At 38.1% G+C, this 25872-nt stretch overlaps 4 protein-coding genes across 11 annotated transcripts; 1 reads left to right on the forward strand and 3 right to left on the reverse strand.

Moving 5' to 3' along the window:
* Nucleotides 1-3440: 3440 nt before the first annotated feature.
* Nucleotides 3441-7026, reverse strand: LOC121985540 (membrane-anchored ubiquitin-fold protein 3-like). 2 transcript variants are annotated; one of them, XM_042539062.1, is made up of 3 exons: nt 6380-7026; nt 5038-5208; nt 3441-3729 (listed from the first exon to the last, which is right to left on the reverse strand). In XM_042539062.1, the coding sequence occupies exons 1-3, from the start codon at nt 6507-6509 to the stop codon at nt 3674-3676; spliced, it is 357 nt and encodes a 118-aa protein (XP_042394996.1). In that variant the 5' UTR covers nt 6510-7026; the 3' UTR covers nt 3441-3673. The 2 variants fall into 2 exon arrangements, with proteins under 2 accessions (XP_042394996.1, XP_042394997.1); XM_042539063.1 differs by having other exon boundaries at nt 3441-3714; nt 6380-6995.
* A 627-nt stretch (nt 7027-7653) lies between these two features.
* On the reverse strand, nt 7654-10478 carry LOC121985539 (photosynthetic NDH subunit of lumenal location 4, chloroplastic-like). 6 transcript variants are annotated; one of them, XM_042539058.1, is made up of 6 exons: nt 10023-10478; nt 9582-9674; nt 8629-8689; nt 8471-8539; nt 8001-8097; nt 7654-7918 (listed from the first exon to the last, which is right to left on the reverse strand). In XM_042539058.1, exons 1-5 carry the CDS (start codon nt 10440-10442, stop codon nt 8030-8032), a joined length of 711 nt encoding a protein of 236 aa, XP_042394992.1. In that variant the 5' UTR covers nt 10443-10478; the 3' UTR covers nt 7654-7918; nt 8001-8029. The 6 variants fall into 6 exon arrangements, 3 of the variants coding, with proteins under 3 accessions (XP_042394992.1, XP_042394994.1, XP_042394993.1); XM_042539060.1 differs by lacking the exon at nt 8001-8097 and adding an exon at nt 8098-8172; XM_042539059.1 differs by lacking the exon at nt 8001-8097 and adding an exon at nt 8098-8172 and having other exon boundaries at nt 7654-7950.
* A 159-nt stretch (nt 10479-10637) lies between these two features.
* Nucleotides 10638-23112, forward strand: LOC121985541 (tRNA modification GTPase MnmE-like). 2 transcript variants are annotated; one of them, XM_042539064.1, is made up of 11 exons: nt 10638-10825; nt 10908-11188; nt 11993-12131; nt 18909-19030; nt 19173-19376; nt 19641-19700; nt 21221-21359; nt 21501-21619; nt 22268-22492; nt 22573-22777; nt 22857-23112. In XM_042539064.1, exons 1-10 carry the CDS (start codon nt 10675-10677, stop codon nt 22765-22767), a joined length of 1635 nt encoding a protein of 544 aa, XP_042394998.1. In that variant the 5' UTR covers nt 10638-10674; the 3' UTR covers nt 22768-22777; nt 22857-23112. The 2 variants fall into 2 exon arrangements, with proteins under 2 accessions (XP_042394998.1, XP_042394999.1); XM_042539065.1 differs by having other exon boundaries at nt 21221-21293.
* Nucleotides 23113-23181: 69 nt separating this feature from the next.
* LOC121986972 (chaperone protein DnaJ 2-like) lies at nt 23182-23607 on the reverse strand. The gene has a single exon (XM_042540893.1). The coding sequence runs from the start codon at nt 23605-23607 to the stop codon at nt 23182-23184; it is 426 nt and encodes a 141-aa protein (XP_042396827.1).
* Nucleotides 23608-25872: the final 2265 nt, after the last annotated feature.

Here is a 25872-nt window from a genome sequence, read left to right on the forward strand (position 1 = left end):
TCGACTCTAGAGTTTAACATCGCCGCTCTACGGTCTTCAAGCCGGAGTTTTTATAGTCGCCGGTTCGACTCTAGAGTTTAACGTCGCCGCTCGACGGTCTTCAGGCCGGGGTTTTTATTGTCGCCGGTTCGACTTTAGAGTTTAACGTCGTCGCTAGACGGTCTTCAAGCCGGGGTTTTTATAGTTGCCGGTTCGACTCTAGAGTTTAACGTCGCCGCTCGACGGTCTTCAAGCCGGGGTTTTTATAGTCGCCGGTTCGACTCTAGAGTTTAACGTCGCCGCTCGACGGTCTTCAAGCCGGGGTTTTTATAGTCGCCGGTTCGACTCTAGAGTTTAACGTCGTCGCTCGACGGTCTTCAAGCCGGGGTTTTTATAGTCGCCGGTTCGACTCTAGAGTTTAACGTCGCCGCTCGACGGTCTTCAAGCCGAGGTTTTTATAGTCGCTGGTTCGACTCTAGAGTTTAACGTCGCCGCTCGACGGTCTTCTAATAAAACTCAAACTCGGTTGATCGGCACGAGGTCTTCGACATCGAGCTGATGGCTCAGATAATATACGCCCGGCCGATTGGCACGGGGTCTTCGACATCGAGCCGATGGCTCGGATAATATACACCCGGTCGATCGGCACGGGGTCTTCGACACATCGAGTCGATGACTCGGATAATATACACCCGGCCGATCGGCATGGGGTCTTCGACATTGAGCCGATGGCTTGGATAATATACGCCCGGCCAATCGGCACGGGGTCTTCGACATCGAGCCGATGGCTCAGATAATATACGCCCGACCGATCGACACGGGGTCTTCGACACATCGAGCCGATGACTCGGATAATATATGCCCGGCCGATCGGCACGGGGTCTTCGACATCGAGCCGATGACTCGGATAATATACGCCCGACCGATAGGCACGGGGTCTTCGACATCGAGCCGGTGACTCGGATATGATGGAAACACGGCCGATCGACACGGGAATCCTTGCTCGAGAAACTATGATAAATTCTATGACTGAAAGAGAATATAGCTGAAAAACTAACCTGCCGACCAGCAGAGGATTTGACTCAATTTCTCGACTCCCGAATACCCGTGGAGTGAGGAGGATATGATATACTTGTCGAAACCTCTCAGGGCTATGAGGATGTCGGAACTTTCCGGGTCGTCCGTCTTCACGTTCCAGACCAGGTGCGTTCCCACAGACGACGCCAATTTGATCCTGTCCAAGCGCTGAGTCGACGGACGCTGGGGACGTGGCACTCTCTGCTGTCTTCGACTGGTGGTGTGGATCTCCGGCGGACCTGCAAAGAAGCTGAGCCGAGAGGGGTTTCCCGGCGACGACCCTCCGACACTCAAGTCAGGCAGAGAAGAAGAGAAGCAGAGTAACGCTACTGTGGCTACAGTGATGAGAATCGCATACATCCGTCGAAGTCTGGGGGCCCTTATATAGGACCCCGGGGAGGCGCGGGCATGCTTCTCGATGCGTACACGCTTTCCCAAACATACCTCAGTAGGGTTGTGTCAGAAAAGCATGTCTGACGCCATTCCACAATCGTCCGAGCATATCCCTGATGTGACGGTGGAAACTTCCATCGTACGATACTCTGTCCGCTTCGGCCGCTGACCATGCTGTTTGTCGGCGGCAGGTGTCTCGAGGATGAAGTTACCAGCTGTCCTTTTTGTCTCCTAGCGCTCTTGTCTGCTCCCGGGCCGAGCGGACTGGTCGCTCGGCGCTCACGACCTCCGAGAATGCACATGCCTCTGCCCCGGCGGTGAAGCCCTGCTCATGTGCTCGGATGAGATTGCGCCTGATTGTCATGTGGCTCGGCCGAGCGGCCTATCCGCTCGGCTCAGAGACTCTTCTACCTTGAGCATCGGAAACCCGCCCCATGGGCAAGTTGTCTTTCGTCCGGCCGCCTGGGAGACCCGGGCCGGGTGCCCGGTCAGCCGGATGTCCGGGGATAGCCCGTCAGTCCGCTCGGCCCGACCTTGGTGTTGACCCTCTTGACCATTGACCTCCATGTGTCATTGACCACCGTTACTGAGGGTCTCTCGTCCTTATTACCAGATCAGTATCAATGGCAGACACATCCAACTCTATCAACCGCTTGCTCAGCACTGAAAGCAGGTCGAACTCTGTATGAAAATTATTGATAATGTATCATAAAATTATTATTAATGATGTATCCTTATCGTGCAAGGTCAAGGTTAATAATGCGCTATAAAAAGTCAACTTTATAGTGTTTAGAGTAACTTATATTCTTCAATGATTATAAAACTAGATTTGTAGTATCAATTAGAATATAAGGGATACAGATTATTACTATCTATATAGTGATCCGTGAAATGTAAGAACTAGAATTGATTTTAAAATTTTATATTTATTAAAGCGTGCAAAATTATATTATTATTTTTATCTAAATTTTATTTTTAAATACTTCCATTAAAAACGTTTGTATATAAAAGCAAGGTTCTTGACTTATGCTGCAATTCCCACCTCTAAAATAGTCAACCCAAATCCGTTCTCATCTAAAGATGCTGCCATGCAATGCAATCTTACAGTCGCATGCATCATCACACACCTCACCCACCCCATTTCTTCGTCACGCGTGACGAACCCCACCCACCATGCCGATCGAAAACGTGCATGCGTGCCTTTCCTCTTAACGTTCTCCTTGGCCGCCAAGCTACTCCCCCTATAAATGAGCCCCCATGCACGACCAGAATCCCCTCATCATTGAGAGTTGAGACAGGCCAAATCTTATTAGATTGCCTGTGCGTTCAATTGGATCTTTGTTTTTCGGATATAAATTTAGCATTTCTGTTTTGGTGATTGGGAGAGATGGCGTCGATGGGAGCAGACTTCGCGCAGGCGTACGTGATGAAGAAGGCGAGTATGGAGAGGATGAGAAGATTAATGGGGGGAGAAGAGAAGGAGATTCATGTTTCGGGGGAGAAGCAGACGGCATTGACGACGAAGAAGAGCAGCTACTTTGGAGCATTGAAGAAGAAAATACACCCGAATGGACCAGCAACAGCGAGCGAGAAGAAGATGGCAAATGGTGTTGCATGATATATAAGAAACAATATATGTATTATGTATCGCATAATTGTATGTCGTTGTTCCAGTTGGTGCAGTTGTAGATTTCACATGAAAGTCCTTTTATATGAGGTTTATCTGCTTTATCCTTGTGAATGGTCAGGATTAAATTGCCACTAGATTGTGTAGCCGCCATTAAAGGGCTTTCACAAGATTTCACATGAAAGATCCTTTCCGCTTGTGCTATCCACTTCATCCGCCACTGAAGTTGTTTGATAGAAAAAAAATACTCACTTTTTGCTCTGATAATATATAGTTGTGAAATATGCAACATATAATTAAATTTTCAACCAAATCTTTTAGGGGTGCCAAATTAATCTATATACCATTTCTGGATGACAAACCATGGAAGTAGTAACAAATAGAATTACATTCTGTTGCATTGAGGAACGAATTTGTAAATGAATCTCTATGGATTTGGTAAAGAAGCAACAAATAGCAGTTTTGACACCAAGTCGTAGAACCACAAATCTTGCATTTTGCATCTCAGTACGCAGGAGACAGAGCTGGCTTGAAATCCACTTATCATGTAGCGGTTCCAGATCTTTAAAGATCAAAATGAACCGGCAATTTGTGTTGTCAGAGGATTGTGCAACCACACCTGTTTTGTTTTCGGGACTCTGCAAGTTGTTTCTCTGTCAAGCAGTCTCATATTAGCAAGGGGATTCAGGTATCTAAAAGTATGATCATGTCAGTAGAACAAGTTTACATTTAGAGAAGTTGGAAAATGATAAGGATAAGAGAAATAGACCGGTAGAAAAACGTGCACTTCAGAATCTAGCAATCATGAACAATACAAAAATATCATTACTGAAAAAATATTATCGGCGCTATATTTATACAAAAATCAACCACGCCTTTGTTGCTCATAGTTGGAGCTCTAATTACATCCATTATGTACTGCTGAAGGATGCCAATTTGAATGTTTATTAGTATATTGATTAGTTAATTGTTTGGTAGAATCTTTAATATATGTGAGCACCAACCTAAGAAGCAATAAACTAGCTTAACTTTTGGTGCAAGCAATTTCGCATTTTAGGAATCTGTGCCTTAGACTTCGTAGATTATATCGAACCTGAACTTTAGGAAAACGGGAAGAAAAAAAAGGGAAAAGAAAGCAAAAAAAAACTATTGCACCCTGTAAGTTCAGATTTCAACTTCTTATGACCAGACCATTCTTCAAATCTACAGCAAACTAGGTTTCAGATAAGCCAATTTGAGTTAAATGAATTAAGTAGACCAAATTGATAAATTAATCTCCTTATATATGAAGACGTTGGAATGAGATCAAGCTAATTCGGTAGCTATACCCTAGTCAATTGAAAAGCATTGAAATATTTTATACGAGGGTATATTGTTTTTCTTTGGTTTTGAATATTATATATAGCAGAATATCTGTAGTAAGCTTGTTACCAAAGAGCTGAATATCTATAGTAAGAGCGTCCCCCACAATCTAAATACTGGGTTCATGAGAATTGCAGTTAACTCTGGTATGTTCACCCAAATTCATGCATGGCTATAATAGTATGGGCACCTATTTGTCGATGCTATATTGCAAGAAAACGTTCAAGAAATCTGGATTTTTCCTAGCACAATGATACATTTAGGGTAAAAGAACACCATGCAGCAATATCGAACATCACTATAGTTTTGTATAAATATATATTAATGATTAACTGATTTCAACTCCAAACCATGCAACAAGCACATTACACAAGGCTGAAAAAAATACATCAGTAATACTGAGAAATAGATTAATGTGATGGTAAAACAAAGAGAAACAATTAGCACTATTTCTGGCATATCTGAGAATGCAATACATGAGCAAAAAGTTAGAACGAGGTGCTTTATATTACCAAATAGATCGACCAAAGTGACAATAAGTCCCTACATAATGCAAAGTAGATGATAATTTATTACTAGCAAAGAATACAAGGAAGTACCATCATTTTTGCCTGATACAGGAGGCCGAACTACAACATGCATAGTGATGAGACCACTAGGAAGCTCACCAACTGGTACCCTGGACTCAGCAATTGTCTGGTGGTTGTCCAATATTTTACCAGCATTTATGAGCTTGACATCATTTATTGTTCTTGGAGCAATGTCTTTGTCTGTAAAGAAAAATATGAAATATTGGCTAAAAAGCTTTAGTGAGGAAGGGAAACATTTCCTGTACTGACAAATGTGATAGCAACAGATCATCCAACAGACAAGCTTGAGTATCTTAACGATTAAATATGTAATTATAGTTAATTAGAAGATATTCAGACTGTATCATTATATATAATAATAATAATTAGTTCATCTAAAACACATGTTAGAACCGAGTGTCCGAGCAACACATAAATAATGATAGGTTTAACTGCACTAACCAAATTACTTTAGGCTTCTCCAACACCATTTGTCCAACTTGTTGGCAATTCCAAATGTAAGGTTATAATTTCACTGAATGATGACAATAGAAATATAAATGCATTGTAAGAGTTCATGATCTGGATTATTCAGGTCAATAAAAAAAATATGAGTAGGAATATCTAATACTAGGAAGGAAATTTGTTCTCTAATTCTTTCATGATTTTATCCTTATCCTTTCTGTTTCAATTGATGATACTTTTTTCTCTATTGTTAATATTCATGCATCGTACCTATACAAAGTAGGAGATTTAATTATTTTGATAATTTGTGTTATAATATGGCATATTTCATGGATAAGAGTGATGGGTTATAAGGTGGCAATATGAAAAAAATAAAATAAATAATGCAGTAAAGATGAGAATGCCAAGATATGTGGAGTTTGAGGTGGAATTCTAACTAAATTACTGTGCCGTATTATTACAATGGAAAATTTTAAATGTAAAACATTAAGACGACTAAGAGAATGTATATAGCAACGCTAGTAGCAAGTTAGGACAGGGCAAACAAAAATTTATGTTGATTCTCCATTCAGCATCTGTAAAGTCAGCTTTAAATCGAATCAAATCAATCAAGAACAGTCTCAAGTGGGAATTATCAGAAACATGGGTCGTAAGATATGATTCAGGGAACTGTTGTTTAAATATTTAGTGAAACATGACGATGAACAAATTTTCTCAGTTAGTTCCAAGGTATAGAAAAATTCACAAAGCACCTAGAAGCAATTGGCTAAACAAGGAAAATTCTACACATGATCCGATGAAAGACAAGACACCTATAATTTTCATGAAGTTTACTTAAACCCAGCTAAGGGGAGAAAAACGCAAGGGGAACAAGTATAAACATATGATAATTTTATCAAAATCTTACCTTGGGGCCATCGGGAGATTACGAATTCTTTCAGAGATTGCACAGTAGTGGATGGTTTATACTTGATTGGCCCTATGTCGGTGCCATCAAATAGCCTAAACTTGATCTCAATCAAATCCTCTTCAGCCATGCCAAACAACCTCCGTTACAAAGGGAATCTTCAATTCAATATCTCATGGTTTCCTCCGGTACGAATTCAATCTCCCAGGAGGAAAGAAGCACGTCGAATAATGAAACAGCAATGAAGCAATCGATCCAGACAGCCAAGAAATAACCCAATCACTTTGCCAATCCGAAAGCGCTCTTTTCTAGCAGAAATTAAACGTCGCAGTAGGCAAGCCCTTTCTGACGACAAATTTCCAATCAAAAAAAGAAGAGCGGGGAAGGATTCTGAGTCGGCGACCACCTGGATCGAAAACCCCCTGCCGCTGCAGCGGGGGGACTCAGCGCATACAGATTGGAACTCGATCGGCTCGCGTAAGCCAACGAAGAGATCAGCAAGCAACCGGGGAAGCCTCCACCGTTGACGCAGGCCGCAGGCGGAGGAGGAAGTACCAAAGGGGCGACTTTTGACGGTACGCTTCGCCTTTCCTTCTCGTTTCAAGCCGCGTTAGCACTGCGATATTAACGTCGACAACTTGTTTCATTTCTTACGCAATAAATTTCACAAATTTCAATTTTTTTTATATATAATTTTTTTTTATCTTTAGAAAATTCATGAGATTCTCAACCACAAATTCTACCGATTGTGCTCGAACTTCTAAACTAAGGCCCAATCAAAGTGCTTCCAAGAGAAGTAAAATAAAACAAAGATTTTGAAATTAACTTAATTGCTCGTGTTCCTCGCCTAATCATAAATTATCTTCTTTTCTTTCCTACTCTTTTGGTAATGAGTTCAAGATTAACTTATTCTAATAAATGTACTGTTGGTTAGACAGGAATCCAAGAACACCATCGTCTATCCAACTACTTCATTCGATTTTTTTTTAAAAAAATAATTAAGAAAAAAATTACCTGTGGATGTTGAAAGAATAACAATCACAGTGAATAAACTAGTTTGTAAACCAAGCATTGAATTATGCAGTTCTTTGTTATCACGATGATTACTAGAACAAAGAAGCCGCTAATAGAGAATGAGCCAAACTGATAGATACAACCAAAGTGATGAAACAACAAATAAACCAAACAAGGTTTTGGCTTAAAGCTCGTTTGCTTATTTCTGGTGCAACCTCCACCAAAAACAATTTCGACATCCAACACCAACAAAATTCGTGTTGTCTCCATGGAATCCTGATAAATTATAAAAATGCAACTTTTACAAAAGTCGAATATGTTGTCTTATATACATAAACAAGGGATTGCTGGGAATGACTCAGTTTGTCTGATGCTTAAACCATTCTTTTGCACAAAAAGGCTGAACTCCATGCTGATAAATTTTCTTCATTCGGGTGGAAGATCGTCTGCACCAAGAACAGGTTAGCTGGCTCCTGAGGTATTGCGATACCATACGTGAAAGAACATTGCTTTTTCGCCGTATTCCTGCTTAGTATCAGATTGAAGGATAGAAGTTACTGCAAAAAGGAAAGCACAGCATCAAACTGTTGATAGTAAGTTTATTTACCAAGGGCTGAGTATTTGGTGTGACGCTGTTTACTTGTATATTCCAACAAAAAAAATATCATATAAAAGAGTTGCATTTGCTGGAATATTGCAGTCACCTGAAAAACACCGTAACACATCCACCGTGAATCTTCAGTAGTACTATGAAATATGAAAGATACATCTCCAAAGTCCTATACCAATATCAATAGTATAATAATTATCGTAATTACAGTTCAACAATGAGAAAAAGATAGTTCAGTGTAGTAACTGCAATAACAAGGATATCGTCTTGACATTGGAGTGAAAATGTCTTAAACTGTTGGTTACAAAAACCAATTTCCAACATGCCAAGTCATATTGCCTGACACATAAGAAATCATCTCGCCCATATATACAGAGAGAAAATATAATATGTCTGATATTTGCTGAACTGGTATGTCTCATCCTACCGTCAAGATATAAAACCGTAACCGAACTGCCATTTTTTACCTTGAAAACATCCTGCTGGTTCTGGCCCATATGCTAACAATGGAGGTATGAGAAGTTTACGCTTTCCCCCTATAACAGTTTGAAAATAGATAAACATATTTTATGAGAAAAAGGTCGGATGAAAATCTAGATAAACAAATTGCTAGCCAATTTCTCACCAACATGCATTGGAGGTACTCCACCACCACCTAGGATTCCCTGATCGAGCCCTGGAAGGACCTTTAAGTAGTACAGAGAAATGAGCAAGCATGAAAGCAAGCATCTGAGTCAAGGTTCCATAGGTCACTCAAAATGAAAAGAGTATGACTTATTTAAATCAGACTCTAAATAAACATGAGAACTAAAGATACACTGACAGTAACTCTCACTTCACCATATGTATGCCACCGTAAGTTTTTGCCTTGCCACTTGAAAATACTAAATGTTGTAGACACATTTTTGTATTGTTTAAGCTGACAACTTTACACATTCCAGTATAGGTTGCAAGATGATCATGAACCACAGGCAAAAATTCTGGTATATGTATATTTGACAGCATCTTCATGAGTAAGATTCTTATGTAGAACTTGTCGGCAATAATATTTATCTCCCATGGTTGAAGTGCTTTGTACATCTCGTGAATTATTGGAAAGGAATGGTGACTGAAACAATGAACAATCTAGACACTGAATTAACCAAGGAAAATCCCCAAAACATAACACAATTTTATTTTGAATAGAGCAAATGTTTAGTTTCTAACGAGTGCAATCCATCCCCTCGCAAAAAGTTCAATGATTTGGTTGATCATGGAACTATTTGGATGGATTTTATGGACCTTCACCTCGATCCAGTGCAGCATATTAGAGATAGATCACTCTGTACAATCTCATAATGCTTCTTGACCACTACAAATTAAACGAATATCACTCTGCGTTTAATTGGTAAGCCTGTGGATGTGTTACTCTTCCATATGAAACTGCATGTTATTTCCAATTGCCAATTCAGTAAAACTTTAGTATCTTCCAAGACAAACGTAGTTCAGAAATATAATATATATTTGTTTATAGGGAGTACAAGATAAACAGCTATAAATATTAGCTCAAGGAAAACATCAGGTAGTTGATGAACCTACCTTACCTGCTCCAATACGCATTGTCAGAGGTCTCCCGCGCTTATAACTGCTATCGAACACTGTGCCATCTGCAAACCGTGCAGTGTAGTGAACCTGTCAAAAAACAAGAGAATCAACCTCGGAATAGCTCAGCCAAAAAAGATAACTAAACTTAAATTATCATGATTATGGATAAATTATCGTTTGAATGCAATAAAAGAAATCGTCTGTGTCTTGTTTATCAGATGGTTGAAAATGTAATATGAGAAATCCCATTTTATCAATTATAAAGTTCTAAAATACTAGGGGTATGTTGACATAGTCGTGCCTGCAGATTCTTAAGATCGAATCGTACACACCTACAGTGAGGATATGAGACAAAACTGCGCTTTTCGTATGTGCTAATTAAATAAGAACCAAATTAAAGCTAAAACTCATACAAGTTCAGATTTTTAAGCTCACATTGATGAGTTCGCTCCGAGGGGCCACAGCGCCAGTACCAACGGCGACATCGCAAAAGCCAAGCCCCGACCTCGCGAAGTTCATGTCGCAAAGGGGCTCGCCCACGGTGGCGAAGTACTGTATCCTGGTCGCGTTAGCATCGTCGGCGAAAGAAGACATCAGCAAGAGACACATTCCTGCTCCAACCAGCCTCCTACTAGTCGAAGGAACCGATTCCGCATACGAAGAGGAAGAAGAGAGGGAGGGGGCGGAGGCTGCGGCGGCCTCCACGCGGGAGTCGCCGATGGGGAGAGGAGATGGCGGAGGGACGGAGATGGGACCTCTCTCGGAGAGGAAAGGCGTGACCTTGTGGCATCTGGGAGGGAGGGAAAGGAAGCGAGGACTAGAAGGCGTAACAGATAGCGTGGATATGGTGAACATGGCTGCTCTGCCCCCGCCGCTCTATTGCTAACTGAAGTGGCATGTGGCTTTGAAGCTTGAGGAATATGTCACGCGATCTGCATGTGATCCTAATTGGGTTTGATCCGATTTGACTTGGTAAATGGATCGAGCCGAAATCCTACAAAAAAAGGCCCAAGTTGAGTCCTCCAACACAACGCCTCCACGGCGCGCTCGAATTATCTATCCGCTTCGGCGGATCCAAATCGAACCAATGGCTCTCGCGCTCTTCCGCTGCCTCGCCCCTTTCAGGCGACCCAGTTCCATTCCGCTACTCCTAAACCCTAATCCTTTCAATCCTTTCTCCTTCCCCAAAACGCTGTTTCTCCATTCTAAAACCCTTGTTTCTCGCCTCTCCACTGAAGGTTTCGCTCTCATCCGAATCTTTTTTACCTCCGCCGCCGCTTAAAAATCTTACCCATTTTTTTTTTGGTTCGGCCTTGTTAGATACACACCAAATTGTCACCAAGGACGAGCGTCTTCGGACGGAGGATGGGACCGCCTTGGGGTGGGGGACCATCGTGGCAATTGTCACCTCCATGGGCGGTGGTCCGGCCGCCGTCGGCATCGTCCGATTGTCGGGTCCAACAGCGGTTGATGTAGCAGCCAGGGTTTTTCATCCCGCCAGGGGGCGTAAGGAGGGGGGTTCTCCCTTTTTATGGAAGCCCAGAAGCCACTTTGTGGAGTATGGATTCGCCTTGGACCGTAAAGGCAATGTCATTGATGAGGTATATGGAAGGAATAATAGAGTGTACAACTGGTGTTACTGCAAGTCGGCGTCTTTTCCATTTATTATTGCAATATGTCTCCTGTTTATCTCTTCGTGTTGTTTTCAGCTTTTAGAATGTATTTGTATCAATTAGGATTTATTGGATCTTTGTGGTATTGCTTATTCATTTTGAATACTTTCCGTTGATTAAGCACATTAACGGAGTAAACTTCCTTGTGGCATGCCGACAACTCATATTCATTCTTACAGGGATAACAAACACAAAACAAAATGGTTCTCTTTCCTATTGTGATTCTCAAGTGTGTATTTCAAAGGCAAACACACGATCATCCTACATATTATATGAGACCGCAGACTGATTTTGCAATCTATAACGAGGATGATATTGGAATAAGTAGCACACATGGAATTTTATGGCAACCCTTTCTGATAATTGTTTAAATTTCTTAAAGGACAAAAATGATCAAATTGGAAGGGTAGTTTGAATTTGTGTCGTTTCATATTTTTCTCAGAAAGTCATGGCATAATGCTGTCAATAAGACCAATTCACAAATCTATAGCGATAATATGTATACAAGCTCATGCAATATGATAGTTGTTAATTCTGTATGCTTTCTTTATTTTTTATTTTTCATGTGATATTTAATTTAGGTAGAATAATCAGACACTCGAATCTAGAATCTCTATGTTGTTTCTTGCAACTAAGGACTTGTCCTACTAGTCTAACATTAATCAATGATGTGTTTTCAATACATACTTTTTTTTTGACGACTCTTCATTTAACCTCGAGCCATTTTCCTAGGTCCTAGCAGTCCCTATGTTGGCACCGCGCTCATATACTAGAGAAGATGTGGTTGAGCTCCAGTGCCATGGGAGTGATGTATGCTTGAATAGAGTATTAAAAGCATGCCTAGAGGCTGGAGCAAAGCTCGCAGAACCAGGTTAGCTTTTTTGTTAGGTATATATATATATATATATATACTTTTAAGGCCATAGATTTTAACATGAGAGCTTCATTTTAGCTTTTAATAATGATTAATGCATTGTGAAGGAAACTATTTTTATTGTCTTGCTTTTTGATTTGAAGAGTACCTTTTTTAATGTCCAAGTATCAGGGGATCTTATAATAAGTGTCTATTGTTTATATCAAGTGATAATTTTGTTCTTGTCAAATTGATTCACTTGATTATTATATGTAAATATTGTAAGTATCCCAGGTTGATTTTGATGTGGTCAACCAAGTCAAGTTAGGTCCTGTTGTGTTTTAATCCTTGTGTTTAAGTGTGCAGGAACTTAAGAATACAAGAAGTTGAGCGGAAGACGTAGTGGACGAGAAGGATGGCACGGGAAGCAAGTCGACGGGCTCGGTGCATCCGAGAGACGAGAAGCTGAGGAAGAGTACACCGGTGAAGCGAGAAGGGCGCGTGCGACGCTTCCGAGGGACGAGAAGTCGGAGCGGAAGGTTGGTCGAGGAGAAGGTTGGAGTTGGGTTCAGGTGAGTTTAACTCTAGATAGTCAGACAATCACCTAAGCGACCAGAGCAGAAGTTGGACAAGTCAACACAAAGTTGACTTGTCCCGGCGTTTGGACATGGTCTAGGCGCCTAGACTCCAGGTGCTCAGATAGGGTCCGGGCTCCTGGACCGCCCTGGCATAGTAGTGGCGCCTCGTCAAAGAGACGTTGCTACGGAGGATGTTCGGGTCCCTGTTAGCAACACTCTAAGCGTCCAGATTGGTCCAAGCATCCGGGCAAGGATGAAGTTTTATCGTCGGACCGTTGCGTAACCTTGTGAGCAAATAAAATGCATCGTTAGGGGTGTCCAGATCGGGTCCCGGCACACAGAGATGCCACGTCAGCAAAACGGTTATTTTCGACTAGTGGACTATAAATAGAGACCTTGCTCTAGGAGTGGAAGACAACACACTTACTTTAACTTTTATAATCTTCTTTTTTAATTGTTCATGCTTTCCGCCTCCAAGAAAGGAGATTTTTAGTGAGCTCAATTCTTCCTTGGATTAGCAACCACCCAGGTTGCAAACCAAGTAAATTCCTTGTGTCCCGTACTCCCTTTTTATGCTTTTATTCTTGTTTAATTAACGTGTGTTCATTGCTAAGCTGAAAAGTAATAGAAGTTTTAAATTCTAACTTGCAAGCAATTCACCCCCCTCTTGCTTGCCAAACTGGGACCAACAATTGGTATCAGAGCCCGGACGCTTGACTAACCGCCAACTGAAGTATCAAGAAGATGACCAGAGCAAGTATTCGTTCACTGAAGTTCGAGGGAGACTATGCTATATGGAAGAAAAAGATAGAGGTATTTTTTAGAACGGATTTTGAGATTCTACTGACTATAACATATGATTTTGTAGAACCCATAGATCAGCATGGAGAGGAGAAGGAAAGTTAATCGTATTAGAAGCTATACTTCGGCCAAAGAACTTTGGGAGAAGTTTCTGAAGCTTCACAAAGGCATATCAGAAGCAAAACTAGCAAGACGGGACATCCTTCGAAGTCAGTTGACAAACCTCCGAATAAAAAAAAGAGACACGGTAGCTCAACTACATGCGAAGATTAAGTAGCTAATCACTAAACTTATCAACCTTGACGAATCGGTAACAAATCGAGACTTAGGTCGTTATGCACTTAATGATTTTCTTAGAACTCCAGAGTGGATTTCAATAGTAGATGTCTACTATATCTCAAAGGATCTAAAGGTAAGTACGTTAGAAGACTTATTTTCTATATTAGAATTACACGAGTCTAGATGTGCAGGTACTAGAAAAGAAAAAGAGCCGAGTCAGAACTTGATATTTGCATTGAAAGCCAACAAGAAGGATGAACCAGAGTCAGATTCTTCACTCAACGAAGATGAAGCTGTTTTCATTGTAAGAAAATTTTCAAAGTTTTTTTAAATATAACAAACTTAATAAGTCGTAGGCCAAGAAGTTCTCTTCGAGAAAGAGGAAAGTCAAATGCTACAACTGTTAAGAAGAAGGGCATATCAAAATGACTACTTGAAGCTGAAAAGAATGGAGAAAAGTAAATGACCAAACAAATTGAAGCACAAGAATCTCATAGCAACGTGGGACGAATCGTTATCTAGACTGACATTATTGGCAAATCACCAAAGGACGACGAAAGCACTTCGGAGATGAACATCGATGAAGGGGAGAGACTTGTCAGAAGAAAGTAGTAATGAAGGGAGAGGGTCGAATAACAAGACCGACTCGGTAAGTGAGGTACGCTCTCTACCTTCTTATAACTGGCATAAATTTATTAAACTGCTTTCTGGAAGTTCATGTAAATTAGAAACAAAAAATGAACAATTAAGAAAAGAAGATTTAGAAATAAGAGCTACCTTAGTAAAATCATGCCTATTAGAAGATTTTGATAAATTGAAGGTTGAAAATGAAAAGTTGAAGGATCAAATAGAAAAATTGAAAAAAGATCACTCATGCGCAAATGTTTAAAATTTTAGAAATTCTCAAAGGCTTAATTGGTATTTTAGATATCATAAAGGCCAAATTAGAAAAGTGACCCGAAAATATATTCCTAAAAAATATCTTGTTAATCCAGTAGGTAGGAATTTATATTAGGCCAAAAATCGTATTTAGATTAATCTTTTTATATTAATTGATTTGCTAGATTAGAATTTACTTATATAGAAAAATATTTTTTCGTGTTAACTTTTTATTAGAATTTTTTGTTCAAAATTTTTGTAATGATATATTCAGCTAGAATAAAATTTTTCGAATTTTTTTTACTATGAATGATTTTTTTTACCGAAAAATTAATTTTTAATATTAAAAATTCTTGAAATTTTAATTTTGAAAATTTTAATTTTTCTACAAATCTATGTTCAATTTTACATACTCAAAAAAATTAGTAAGATTTTTTTGAGATCCAAATCTATTTTTCATATTTATTCTAGAAAATACATGTTTCTGTATAAAATAAATTTACATTCTTTTTGAAAATTTTTTTTATCCTAATCTGAATGTGTCTGGTTAACATTGATAAAAATTTTCAGAATTTTGTTAAAATTTTAAAATAATTTTTATTTTTTTTGGCAAATCTGGTCTTTAATTCTTAGAAATCTAAATTTTTAAAAAAGAATTCCTGAAATTTTTTTTATATTGATCACTGTCTCAATCATCCTTAGTAAAATTTTCAGATTTTCTCTATATTTACCCCTATTTTTTTATGTGATCAAAGAGGGAGAGAAATTTTGGGGGTTAAAGGGGCGATAATTGCAAAATTCATGTTTTAATTGCATTATTCATGTTTTAAATTATCAATTCATTTTTCAAATAAATTCTATGTTTATTTTACCTTAACTTTAACTTGGGTTGATGCACATTAAAAAAGAGGAGATTGTAAGGACCCCTAGTTGGTTTTGATATGGTCAATCAAGTCAAGTTAGGTCTTGTTGTATTTTGATCCTGGTGTCTAAGCGTGTAGGAACTTAGGAACACAAGAAGTTGAGCGGAAGACGCAACGGAAGAGAAGGATGGCACGGGAAGCAAGTCGACGGACTTGGTACTGTTGGAGCAATCTTGCTCAAGACATTACTCATTGTTGATGTTTGGTTAAAATAGTTTAAGCTAGGCATTAATTGTGATCTAACATAAGTTTTGAGTGAGCAGATACAAAGAAAAGACCAAGTATGAAGTTTTGGCAAGGAAAGATCCGGAGGTGTGATCTATTGGCAAAAAGGAGACTTAGCATGACGGAGCCAAAGGTAGCCCTTGAAGGCAAGCGCAAGGATGAGGAGTCGTGGAGACAGAAGCATCCTAGGGGCGTAAGGCTGAGGGAAGGTGCTTGGAGGCTTGAAGTCTAAGCTAAGGAAGTAAATTCAAGTGTATAAAATAATGTAAAACTGAGACGGTACAAAATACTGTAAATTTCAGAAGTATAAGGTACCAGTCGACTGGTACTTACACCAAGGCACAGAATGGACGGAATGTCGCCAGGGTAATTGGAGGCAAGTACCAGTCGACTGGTAGATGACCGTTATGAAGTGGCGGATCAAACTCTCGTCAAATCCTTAGTGCCGTTAAAGCCAATCAGTCGACTGATAGGTATACCAGTCGACTGATGTCGGGAAAACTATAAAAGCAATTCTTAAGAGCTTGGAGAGGATCAACTGTTCTAAAACCGAAAAAGTGCTCATCAAGTAATCCTCAAGCCTACAGACACTCATACTCTTCCTTCTGATCCTAACTTTCACTTTGTAAAAGGAAGAGGAGATTGTGTAAGGGTTTCTCCACCTTCGATTGTCATTCGAGAAGGAGAAGTTTATAGTGGAACTTCATTGTGTGGGTGTGTGCGCCTTGGATTAGTCACCTCAAGGAGGTGGAGACCAAGTAAACAAAGGGAGTTAGCATTGAACTTTTGTTTTCATACTTGTTCATTTGTTTTCTTTATCTTCCACTAACAAGTTGTAGGTGAAAAAAACGAAAGAAAGGCTATTCACCCCCCCTCTAGCCGAACACAAAGGTCCTAACAGGTACATCTGAGAGATGAGAAGTTCCGGAAGGGTACACCTGGGGAGTGAGAAGGACGCGCACGACACTTTCGAGGACGAGAAGCCGGAGCAGAAAACTACTCGAGGAAAAGGCCGGAGTTGGGTTCGAGTGAGCTCAACTTTGAAAGGCCGAACAATCACTCAAGCGAATGGAGTAGAAATCGGACAAGTCAACATGAAGTTCACTTGTCCAGGTGCTTCGACCATGTCCAAGCGTCAGACTCCAGGCACTCGAATAGCCTAGATCGCCCTGGCACAACAAGGGCGTCTTGTCAAAGAGACGTTGCTGCGGATGATGTTCGGGTCCACGTTAGCAGTACTCGCGCTCAGACCGGTCTAGGCGCTCAGGCAAGGATGAAGTTTTATCATCGGACCGTTGTGTAGCCGTTGCCAGCGGATAAAGTGCACGGGGGCGCTCGAACCGGGTCCCTGGACCAGGTCCAAGCGCCCAAAGATGCCACGTCAGCAAAATGACTATTTTCGATTAGTGAGTTATAAATAGAGCCCTAATCCTAGGAGTTAAAGACAACACACTGGTTTTAACTTCTGTAATCTTTGTTTTTAATTGTTCGTGCTTTCAACGCTAAGACCATCTCCAACCGGTGCCCTTTTACACCATTTTGATGTAAAAGGGACACCAAATCTCCTCCAATGGAGACCCCAAAACTTGCACCAAAATGGCGCAAGTACGGATTTTTTAAATATAATATATTATAATATTAAATTTATATTTAAAATATTCTTAAATATTATAAATTAATATTATTTAATTTAATTGATTTCATGTATTATTATGCATAATATGATAATTGAAGATGAGCGCGATATGAATACCTCAATTGTTGATCAAGGTGAAGTCTTGTCGGCTGCAGATGTTGATACAACAGTAGATGACAATACCCGATTTCAAGAGTTTCTTTCTAGATATGAAGGAATCAAAAATAAAAATACTCACTTTGCCCTTAGAAATGCATTAATTGAGCATTTGTGGGAACAATTTGGTAATTCTGATAATTAAGGTTCATAATGATGTATTATTAATGAAGTGTTATTTGTTTTGTGAAAATATTTTTAAAAAAAATATCTAAATTGTTTATGATTGTGTATTATCTTTAAATATTAAATATTAGTATGTTTATTAAATTATTTCTAACAAAATTACAAAATACTAATTTTAATTTTCTTGTAACTAAAAACATAATATCATAAAAATTAGTTATCATGTACAATAAATTTTTTAATTTTAATAGTAATTATTATCGTAATAAAAATATTTAACAAATTAATATGTATGCTAAATAATAAATTATAAGATGGAAAAATAGAATATTCTAAAGAATATTCCTTTTAGTGTAGGAAATGGTGTGCATTGGTTGGAGTTGGAAAAATTTTTGGTGCTCAAATGACACCAATTGGTGTTGAAAGTGCACCAAAATAGGTTTTGTGGTTGGAGATGGTCTAAGAGGCTTCTTCACCTCCAAGAAAAGAGACTTTTAATGAGCACAATTCTTTGTTGAATTAGCAACCACCCAAGTTGCAAATCAAGTAAATTCCTTGTGTCCCTTACTTCCTTTTTATGCTTTTATTACTTGTTTAACTAACGTGTGTTCATTGCTAAGCTGAAAAGTAATAGAAGCTTTAAAGTTTTAACTTGCAGGCGATTCACCCCTTTCTTGCCGGCCAAACCGGACCAACAAATATTGTCTATGTTTTGCATGAAATTACTTATTGACATTTTAACTGAAAAGCACAATCTGTTATCTTTTGTCTTTCTTGCTGCTTAATTTCTTAGCAAAGCTCCACCAGTAACACCCAAGACTTTCATTTTATTCTTAAATGTGGCTCTAGAAGCAATATCTTCTCTCACAAACATCAAAACCATGACAATTCCAAATTATTAGCATTCAGTCTAACCAAATTTGCAATATCTTAATACTTTCATAGACTAAGTTGAAATGTCTTTGATCATGGTGCTCTTGTCCTTCCACTTTTTAAAAATTATACCCTGATTCAGTGGCATTTTCTAATGTATACGATTGATCATGGTATTTAGGAATTTTGAAAAACAGGCTCTTGTGTTGGGAAGATGGAGATCTATGTTCAGTGGAATTTGTTGATAGTTCATTGTGCTTTTTTTTCAACAAACTTATTTGTTGTCTAGCTGATCAATGTTTACAATATGTTTACACAGGGGAATTTACCCTTCGAGCTTTTCTTAATGGACGCTTGGACCTGTCTCAGGCAGAAAATGTCGGAAGACTGATAGCAGCCAAGTCTGTGGCTGCTGCAGAATCTGCCTTGGCAAATATACAGGTATATTTATTCTTATAATCTATATTAATTCATAATATATGTAAAGTAGTGATATCTGTTGGATATGATCTGGAAATACTATAATGTTCAAAGTTGCATCCTATCATCAATCTAAGAAATAAAATCAATTCACTGTTTACAGGGAGGCTTTTCCTCACTTGTTAAATCTTTGAGAAAGCAATGCATTCAACTGCTTACAGAAATTGAGGCTCGCTTAGATTTTGATGATGAATTGCCCCTTCTGGAACCTAGGGTTCTGACAAATCAGGTAGATGATATGTGGAATATTCTCCAAGAAGCAATTGATACTGCTAACTATGACAAACTTTTACAGACTGGTCTCCAGGTGCGTTTCTTTTGATGGAACCATTATGCAACTTTTTTTCTTAAAAAAAAAACTTATGGTATTAGCAGAACTTTATTTCATGGTGTCTTCTTTAGACTTTCTTTGAGATATTGCTTATAATGTTTTTTTTGTAGATTGTCTCGGTTGCTTTCTCCTGCTATTACCTTTATAATTTGATTGTAATTTAGTTTTTGTCAAATTCTTCTTGGATTTATTATACAGCAGCAGGTGCTTAGTGGGTTCTTATTACATGGTGCTTTACAGGTTGCAATTATTGGTAGGCCAAATGTTGGAAAATCAAGCTTGCTCAATGCTTGGAGCAAAGTAAGTTACTTGAATCAGAGATGATATATTTTGTTTCTGTGCATTTTATCAAAGATACAATGTTTTATGGTATCTTGTTACTCAGTGAATCTTTTTGTTAAAATTGCACATGTTGAGTTTCAGAAGATATATTTTCAGAACAATGTCAAGCCTAAAACCCCATCTTATTGCTGAAAGTGTTGTATTTCTTATGACTTAGTTTTTATGAAGGCTGAATGCAATTTCAACGTAGAATGTTTATTAAAAAAATGTGTATAATGAAGTGAAGGTTTTTGGATTCTATGAGGAAAAAATAATGTAAAAGTTCTGCTTTCTGATTAGAGATGCAATTGGCCAAGGATCATAATCACTACCCACCCTAATAAGGTAAGATAATTTATCTTTTAGGGAGAAACATTAGATGTGATGAATGGGCATCTGGATCATTTTTACCATCCACACCTTGCACCTCTGGCTATTGTTGTTTTTCTCTCATCACCACATATGTTGGTTGACTAATGTGTATTAAATTAGGAGGGGTAGGATTTCTGCCAGTGTTCAAATTGCCATTCCCCATATTACACCCTTGCTTAGATGTGAGTATTGCTTTGCCTCCATGTAAGAGTTAATTGATTATGAAGATCTGAAACCATTGGGTTAGAAAAATTGAGTGATATTGGAAAAGGTCTCTATTCTGATTAAATAGGCAGTGACAATAATGTTGTGGTACAGAGAATTTTTTTCAAGAACTTGAATGCTCTAGAATGATTTTCCAGGACAATCTTAGATAATGCAATTTTGGTTGTGCAGGAATCTTAGAATCAATGATTTAGCTCTAAATTATATACAATATGCTGGATGGTTGCTGTACTTATTTTTCCAATTGACTGTATGGTAAGTTAATTTGGTAGCTATTAAACAAGAACTCAACGATGCATGATCTTTTATCATAATAGTAGGTATTATAAAGGATTATAAAGAATTAACAAGATATATAAAGTTATGAAAATAAAACATGGAAACAAAAAATACAAGGGACTCCGAGGGTGTGAGAGCTGCTGCACAAGACTCACTTTAGTGATAGAATCATGAGAACTATGGATTCCTGGTAAGATACTTTCTTTTTTTGAAAATAAAAAATAAAAAATAAAAAAGAGGAAGAACGAGTGACAAATCAAGAAATTGTCATACCATGACACATTTGTTTTCTTCAGTTTTCCTTTAGTTTTGCTTTGAAATGTATTTATTTTTTATGTATTCTTTTGTAATAATGGGTCTCATTTGTCTTTAATTTTTGAATATTCTATAATAGTTTGCAGTGTGATAGAGCTATAGTTAGAATCATAAGAACTATAGAGTCCTGGTAAAATTTCCAACAAAAAAAGGAAGTACAAGTGACAAATCAAGAAGCTATCATACCATGACACATTTGTTTTTATTGTATTTTCTTTTAGTTTTGAATTGAAATATATATCTTTATTCTTTTGATATAATGAGTCTCATTTGTCTTTAATTTCTGAATATTCTGTAATAGTTTGCAGAGTGAAAGAGCTATAGTTACGGATATTGCTGGAACCACAAGGGATGTCATAGAAGCTAATGTGAGTGTTCATGGTATTCCCATCACTCTTCTTGACACTGCTGGAATTCGAGAAACTAATGATGTTGTTGAAAAAATTGGTAGGTTATCTTTTTCTTTTCCTTCTGAAGGATTACACTGGAAGTGACTTGGGATGCCTTTAATATCAGATTATACTTTGCTGTTAAAATAAATAAAGTGTCTAAAGAGGTTTCCCATTTTCTACTTGCAAATGCATGAAGGTGTACAAAGATCAGAATCTGCTGCCATGACTGCAGACGTGATAATTATGGTAACAAATGCTATTGATGGATTCACAGAGGACGACAGGAAACTTATTGATCATATTCAAAAAAATCAGGTTTTTATATCCTTCATTTCAAAATCCTTAAGTTGTTGCTACATGAGCATTCTTGAGTGGAGGTGGCAATCACAGGAAATTACTTTAAACTTTTGATGCAAGTAAACATATCTCCGTGAAAATAAGGTAACAACACAGTTACGTTGTATTCTGATTTGGAGAGGTTGCAGTCTACTTACCGCACTCCATTGATTCTACTGATTTGTTTATGGTTTTGTTAGCCATATACCTTGGACTAAATAATGGGGAAAAAAATACTACCTTTTGTCTTTAGGGATACGATTTTTCTTCTTCTGGAAGGAAATTAAAACAATTCCATGGGAATCAAGGAGCTATTTGAATATTTACATCTTCTTCGTCGATACATTTATTAAATCAAATTCATGCATCTCATGAACTAGTGATTTACTAGAGGATGCATAATTGCACATTTGGCTAACTTGTGACAAAACTGAGGATGCAGTAGCTTTGTCAAATTATGGTATTCTTTAATGGAGACATTGTAACAACGATGATGATCATGTTTGCTAGAATCTATTCTTGTTTTCTTCATTTCTATTGGACTCGTTGATTATATCCCTTTTCAAGTTTTTTCCTCCGACTGATTGAGAATCTAGAAAATAACTGTTATTTTCTTCTTCCGAACAGAAGTCAGCAGGTTCCGCAACACCTGTGATTCTAGTGGTCAATAAGATAGATTGTGTACCATGCACCTCAATGCGACAATTTGAAATGGCTACTAGCTCCTTCATGAAACTTGTTCCGACGTGCGCCATCAATGGAAAAGGCATTTCAGAATTGGAGAGGGCTGTGTTAGAGGTCAGGGGCCTCGACTCAATTCCACCAGGAGGGTTTAGATGGACTGTTAACCAGGTTAATTCTTTACACTAATTCACTGTTCGACTTTTCCTTCAATAGCTGACTATTTGAGGTTAATTCTTTTGTTTAATTAGAGGCAATTTGAGCAACTACTACGAGCACAAGAATCTCTTTCTAGACTGAAGTCATCGATTGACGACGAGTTGCCAATGGATTTTTGGACCATTGACTTGAGGGAAGCAGCATTGGCCCTAGGGGAGATAAGCGGGGAAGACATCTCTGAAGAAGTCTTATCCAACATATTTAGCAAATTTTGCATCGGAAAATGATTTTTTACTGGTGAGTATCTCTTCGATGCATTTTTTCCCATCGATCTGATATTTAACAACTTACAAAATTTTATTTTGCATCCGTTCAGCCACAGCAGATACTGAAATAAGTCAGCCCAAAGAGCTACAAAGAACAATCAGTTGACTTTGGCGTTCAGCAGACAGACTTCCAACATCTTTGGAAGGCTGATCGACTGGAGATCTCGATGGGTCATCATTGATGTCATCACGAGCCATCTTGTCGTCCAATTCATACAGATTTTGTAACCATCTTGCACCCGTACGTTGACATGGTGTTTTGTTATGAAATTGATGTGGGTCTATAATTGCACCCCCCCATTAAAATCTTTATTAATAGTTGAAAAAGCAAATTAATTAATTCAGCAAACGTAATCCTAGCGATCCGGGGCCTAACTAATTCTCTGCCGCCCTTCCCCTGCGCCGCACAGTCGACCGCTGCCTCAGCTTGTGGAGCTGTGCCTCCCACACCTCCCTGTAGAACTGCCGGCAGCTGCCATCGTTGCCTCCGGCAAGCTTCCTACGCAGAGCCGGGTCGGACAGCGCGACGTAAGCCTGGTGCAGCTCGATGAACCTCCTCGTGCACTCTTCTTTGTTGCCAGAATCAGCAGAGCAGAGGTCAGGATGGCACCGGAGGGCCAAGCGCCGGTAGGCCCTCTTGATCTCCTCGGGCCCGGCTAGGGAACCGGAGGGGTCGAGCGAGAGTACCTCGTAGAAGTTGGGGGGTTTGGATCTGGCCAAAGCCGTGCAGGAGACGATCAGTGGCGCCGGCGATGCGTGACGAAGGGAGCCTGAGGTGAAACTTGGAAGCGACGAATACATGGCCCGTATAACTAAGCAGTGAGCTCAGTCGAGGTGTGGTGGAGGATGCGAAGATATATAAATCATAGATGAAGCTATTAAATGACAAAATGCAGCATGTAAAACGCGGTTAAAGGAAGCAAACATCGAGGTTGGCACTTGGTACAGTTGAAGAGGTCTGCCTTGTTGCATGCCTCTGTTTCCTTTTTCCTTACAGTATACGAGCTGTCATTATATTAAGTACACTGTTGGCCATGAATGAATTAAACTTTCGTCAAATTTAACGTTCAACGTGATAAAAACTCATTCAATCCATATAAAATCAATTAAATGAACAAGACATGGGGTATTAGATCATGAGATTAAAATTTACTCGACATATCCAAATATGTCTTCATTCATATCTTGATCATTGTACTAATGGTTAGTAGTCATCCATGATTTACCTCCTCCGTATTGACTTAGGGACAAGTTAACGGGAGCACTAGGGTGAGCAAATTATTTTTTTTGTCACATTAAATTAAATGAACAATAATTAGTAGTCATCCGTGATTTATCTCCTTCGTATTGGTTCTGAGACGAATTGAAAGGTGCACTGAGGGCGAGCACAGTTGACTTTTGCTAACTTAAATTAAATGAACCTCCCTCATGCATCAATCACTAGTAGTCATCCGTGATTTACCTTATACGTATTAACTTTGGGATGAGTTGACGAGGTATAGGGATGATCGCAATTATCTTTTACCAATTTAAATATATATATGTATGGGTCAAAATTAACTAGAGTTTATCATCGATTATAATTGATATCATAAATTAATTAATTTAAAAATATAAATAAAATTAAAATGTATATTAGTAGCATTTTTCTTAAAACCAGTTCAATGTAGATGATAAAATCTGCTTAAAAAAATACTTCTTCATCTTATTACAAAAGAATTATTTTAATAAGTTTCATAATTAAAAATATTATTATTGGTGTATAAAAGGGAAAGAGTTAAAATAAGATGGATTAACATGTCAATTCAATAAATATATTAGATTCAATACATAGTAAACTCAACCAATGAATTATTTTTTCAAAATTTATAATAATATTTTTTTTCTCAAAATTCAAAACAATAAATTTTTAAGCTAAAAATCTAAAATTAAAAATTCATAAACATTATCTTCAAATAACTCAAATAATTATAATTAAATATTTAACTCAATTTTAGAGTTGTTAAATTTTATCTCATAATGGTACAATTTCAAAATCTATAAAAATAAGAACCAATAAATAATACTAGCTCTATATATATGAGTCAAAAATCGAACTAAATTAAATGGATAAAATTTTCACTCAAAACCGCTTGCAAATCAACCAATAAAGGTGGAATCGAGTTTCAAGATTCTCAAAGTGACAGTTAAAATCGAGTAGGCATAATTTCTAACAATCAATCGCAAAAACTCAAACCAAGGATCTATAATCGGGTTGAAAACTCTTTAAAAAAATGAAGTAAAATCGATTTAGGTTAAAATAAGATGGTTACGTGGTGATTTTACTAAAATTGATGTTGAAAACTCGAAGGGAGATGATGGTAATGGCTAGATTTGGTTGGAAATTTTCCAAGAATTTGAATACATACATCCCATGACCCAAATTCTAAAAAATCACTGACGAAATGACAAAAATCGAAGGAGAGACTCATGTATGACTTGCACGAATTAGAGTTTGTTTTTTACCATTTCTTATCAAATATTCTAATTCAAGCCTTTTCTATTAGGTTTTTTTTGATAATTGGTTTGAAAGTAGAAGGTGGGAGGGAGTTAATGAGAATACTTAATCAGTTTGTGGGATTGAAAAAATAATAATAGAAGACATACAAAAATTAGGTGGGACAGGAGCCCACCTTAGAGCATCCACATCAGCTACCATATCCAAAGATTTTACCCTAAATTTTGGATAGGATAACTAAAAACTCTCTGCATCAGTTACTCTATGCATTCCCTAAATTTAGATTTGATGAATAGTGATTCTCTAAATTTAGGGAATGAAACCTCTACCCTAAAAATAAAATAATATTTCTTTTTAATCTCTCTCCTTCCACTCAATCTCTCCTTCCACTCATTCCATAAATATAATAATAAAAAAGAGAAGAAAATAATAAAAAATTAAGGATAATAGAAATTTTAGGGTATTTGATGTAGTGTACAGTGAAAAGTGATTATCTAAATTTAATAAAGTGGGTCATTTACCCTAAATTTTAGATATAGTAATAGAGAAACTGATGTGGATGCTCTTAA

The sequence above is a fragment of the Zingiber officinale genome, chromosome 5B (assembly GCF_018446385.1).
Source record: "Zingiber officinale cultivar Zhangliang chromosome 5B, Zo_v1.1, whole genome shotgun sequence".
Taxonomy (NCBI): Eukaryota; Viridiplantae; Streptophyta; class Magnoliopsida; order Zingiberales; family Zingiberaceae; genus Zingiber; species Zingiber officinale.

Excerpts from the sequence above, each read along its gene's own strand:
- LOC121985540 (XM_042539062.1), bottom strand. The coding sequence starts at position 6,509 with ATGGCTGAAGAGGATTTGATTGAGATCAAGTTTAGGCTATTTGATGGC. Across the intron at positions 5,209-6,379 it reads AATCTCCCGATGGCCCCAAG|ACAAAGACATTGCTCCAAGA; the intron begins GTAAGATTTTGA and ends TTTTCTTTACAG. Across the intron at positions 3,730-5,037 it reads TGTATCAGGCAAAAATGATG|AGAAACAACTTGCAGAGTCC; the intron begins GTACTTCCTTGT and ends ACTGCTTGACAG.
- LOC121985539 (XM_042539058.1), bottom strand. The coding sequence starts at position 10,442 with ATGTTCACCATATCCACGCTATCTGTTACGCCTTCTAGTCCTCGCTTC. Across the intron at positions 8,690-9,581 it reads TGCGTATTGGAGCAGGTAAG|GTCCTTCCAGGGCTCGATCA; the intron begins GTAGGTTCATCA and ends TACTACTTAAAG. Across the intron at positions 8,098-8,470 it reads ACCAGCAGGATGTTTTCAAG|GTGACTGCAATATTCCAGCA; the intron begins GTAAAAAATGGC and ends GGTGTTTTTCAG.
- LOC121985541 (XM_042539064.1), top strand. The coding sequence starts at position 10,675 with ATGGCTCTCGCGCTCTTCCGCTGCCTCGCCCCTTTCAGGCGACCCAGT. Across the intron at positions 19,377-19,640 it reads TTTTACAGACTGGTCTCCAG|GTTGCAATTATTGGTAGGCC; the intron begins GTGCGTTTCTTT and ends GGTGCTTTACAG. Across the intron at positions 19,701-21,220 it reads TGCTCAATGCTTGGAGCAAA|AGTGAAAGAGCTATAGTTAC; the intron begins GTAAGTTACTTG and ends AATAGTTTGCAG.
- LOC121986972 (XM_042540893.1), bottom strand. The coding sequence starts at position 23,607 with ATGTATTCGTCGCTTCCAAGTTTCACCTCAGGCTCCCTTCGTCACGCA.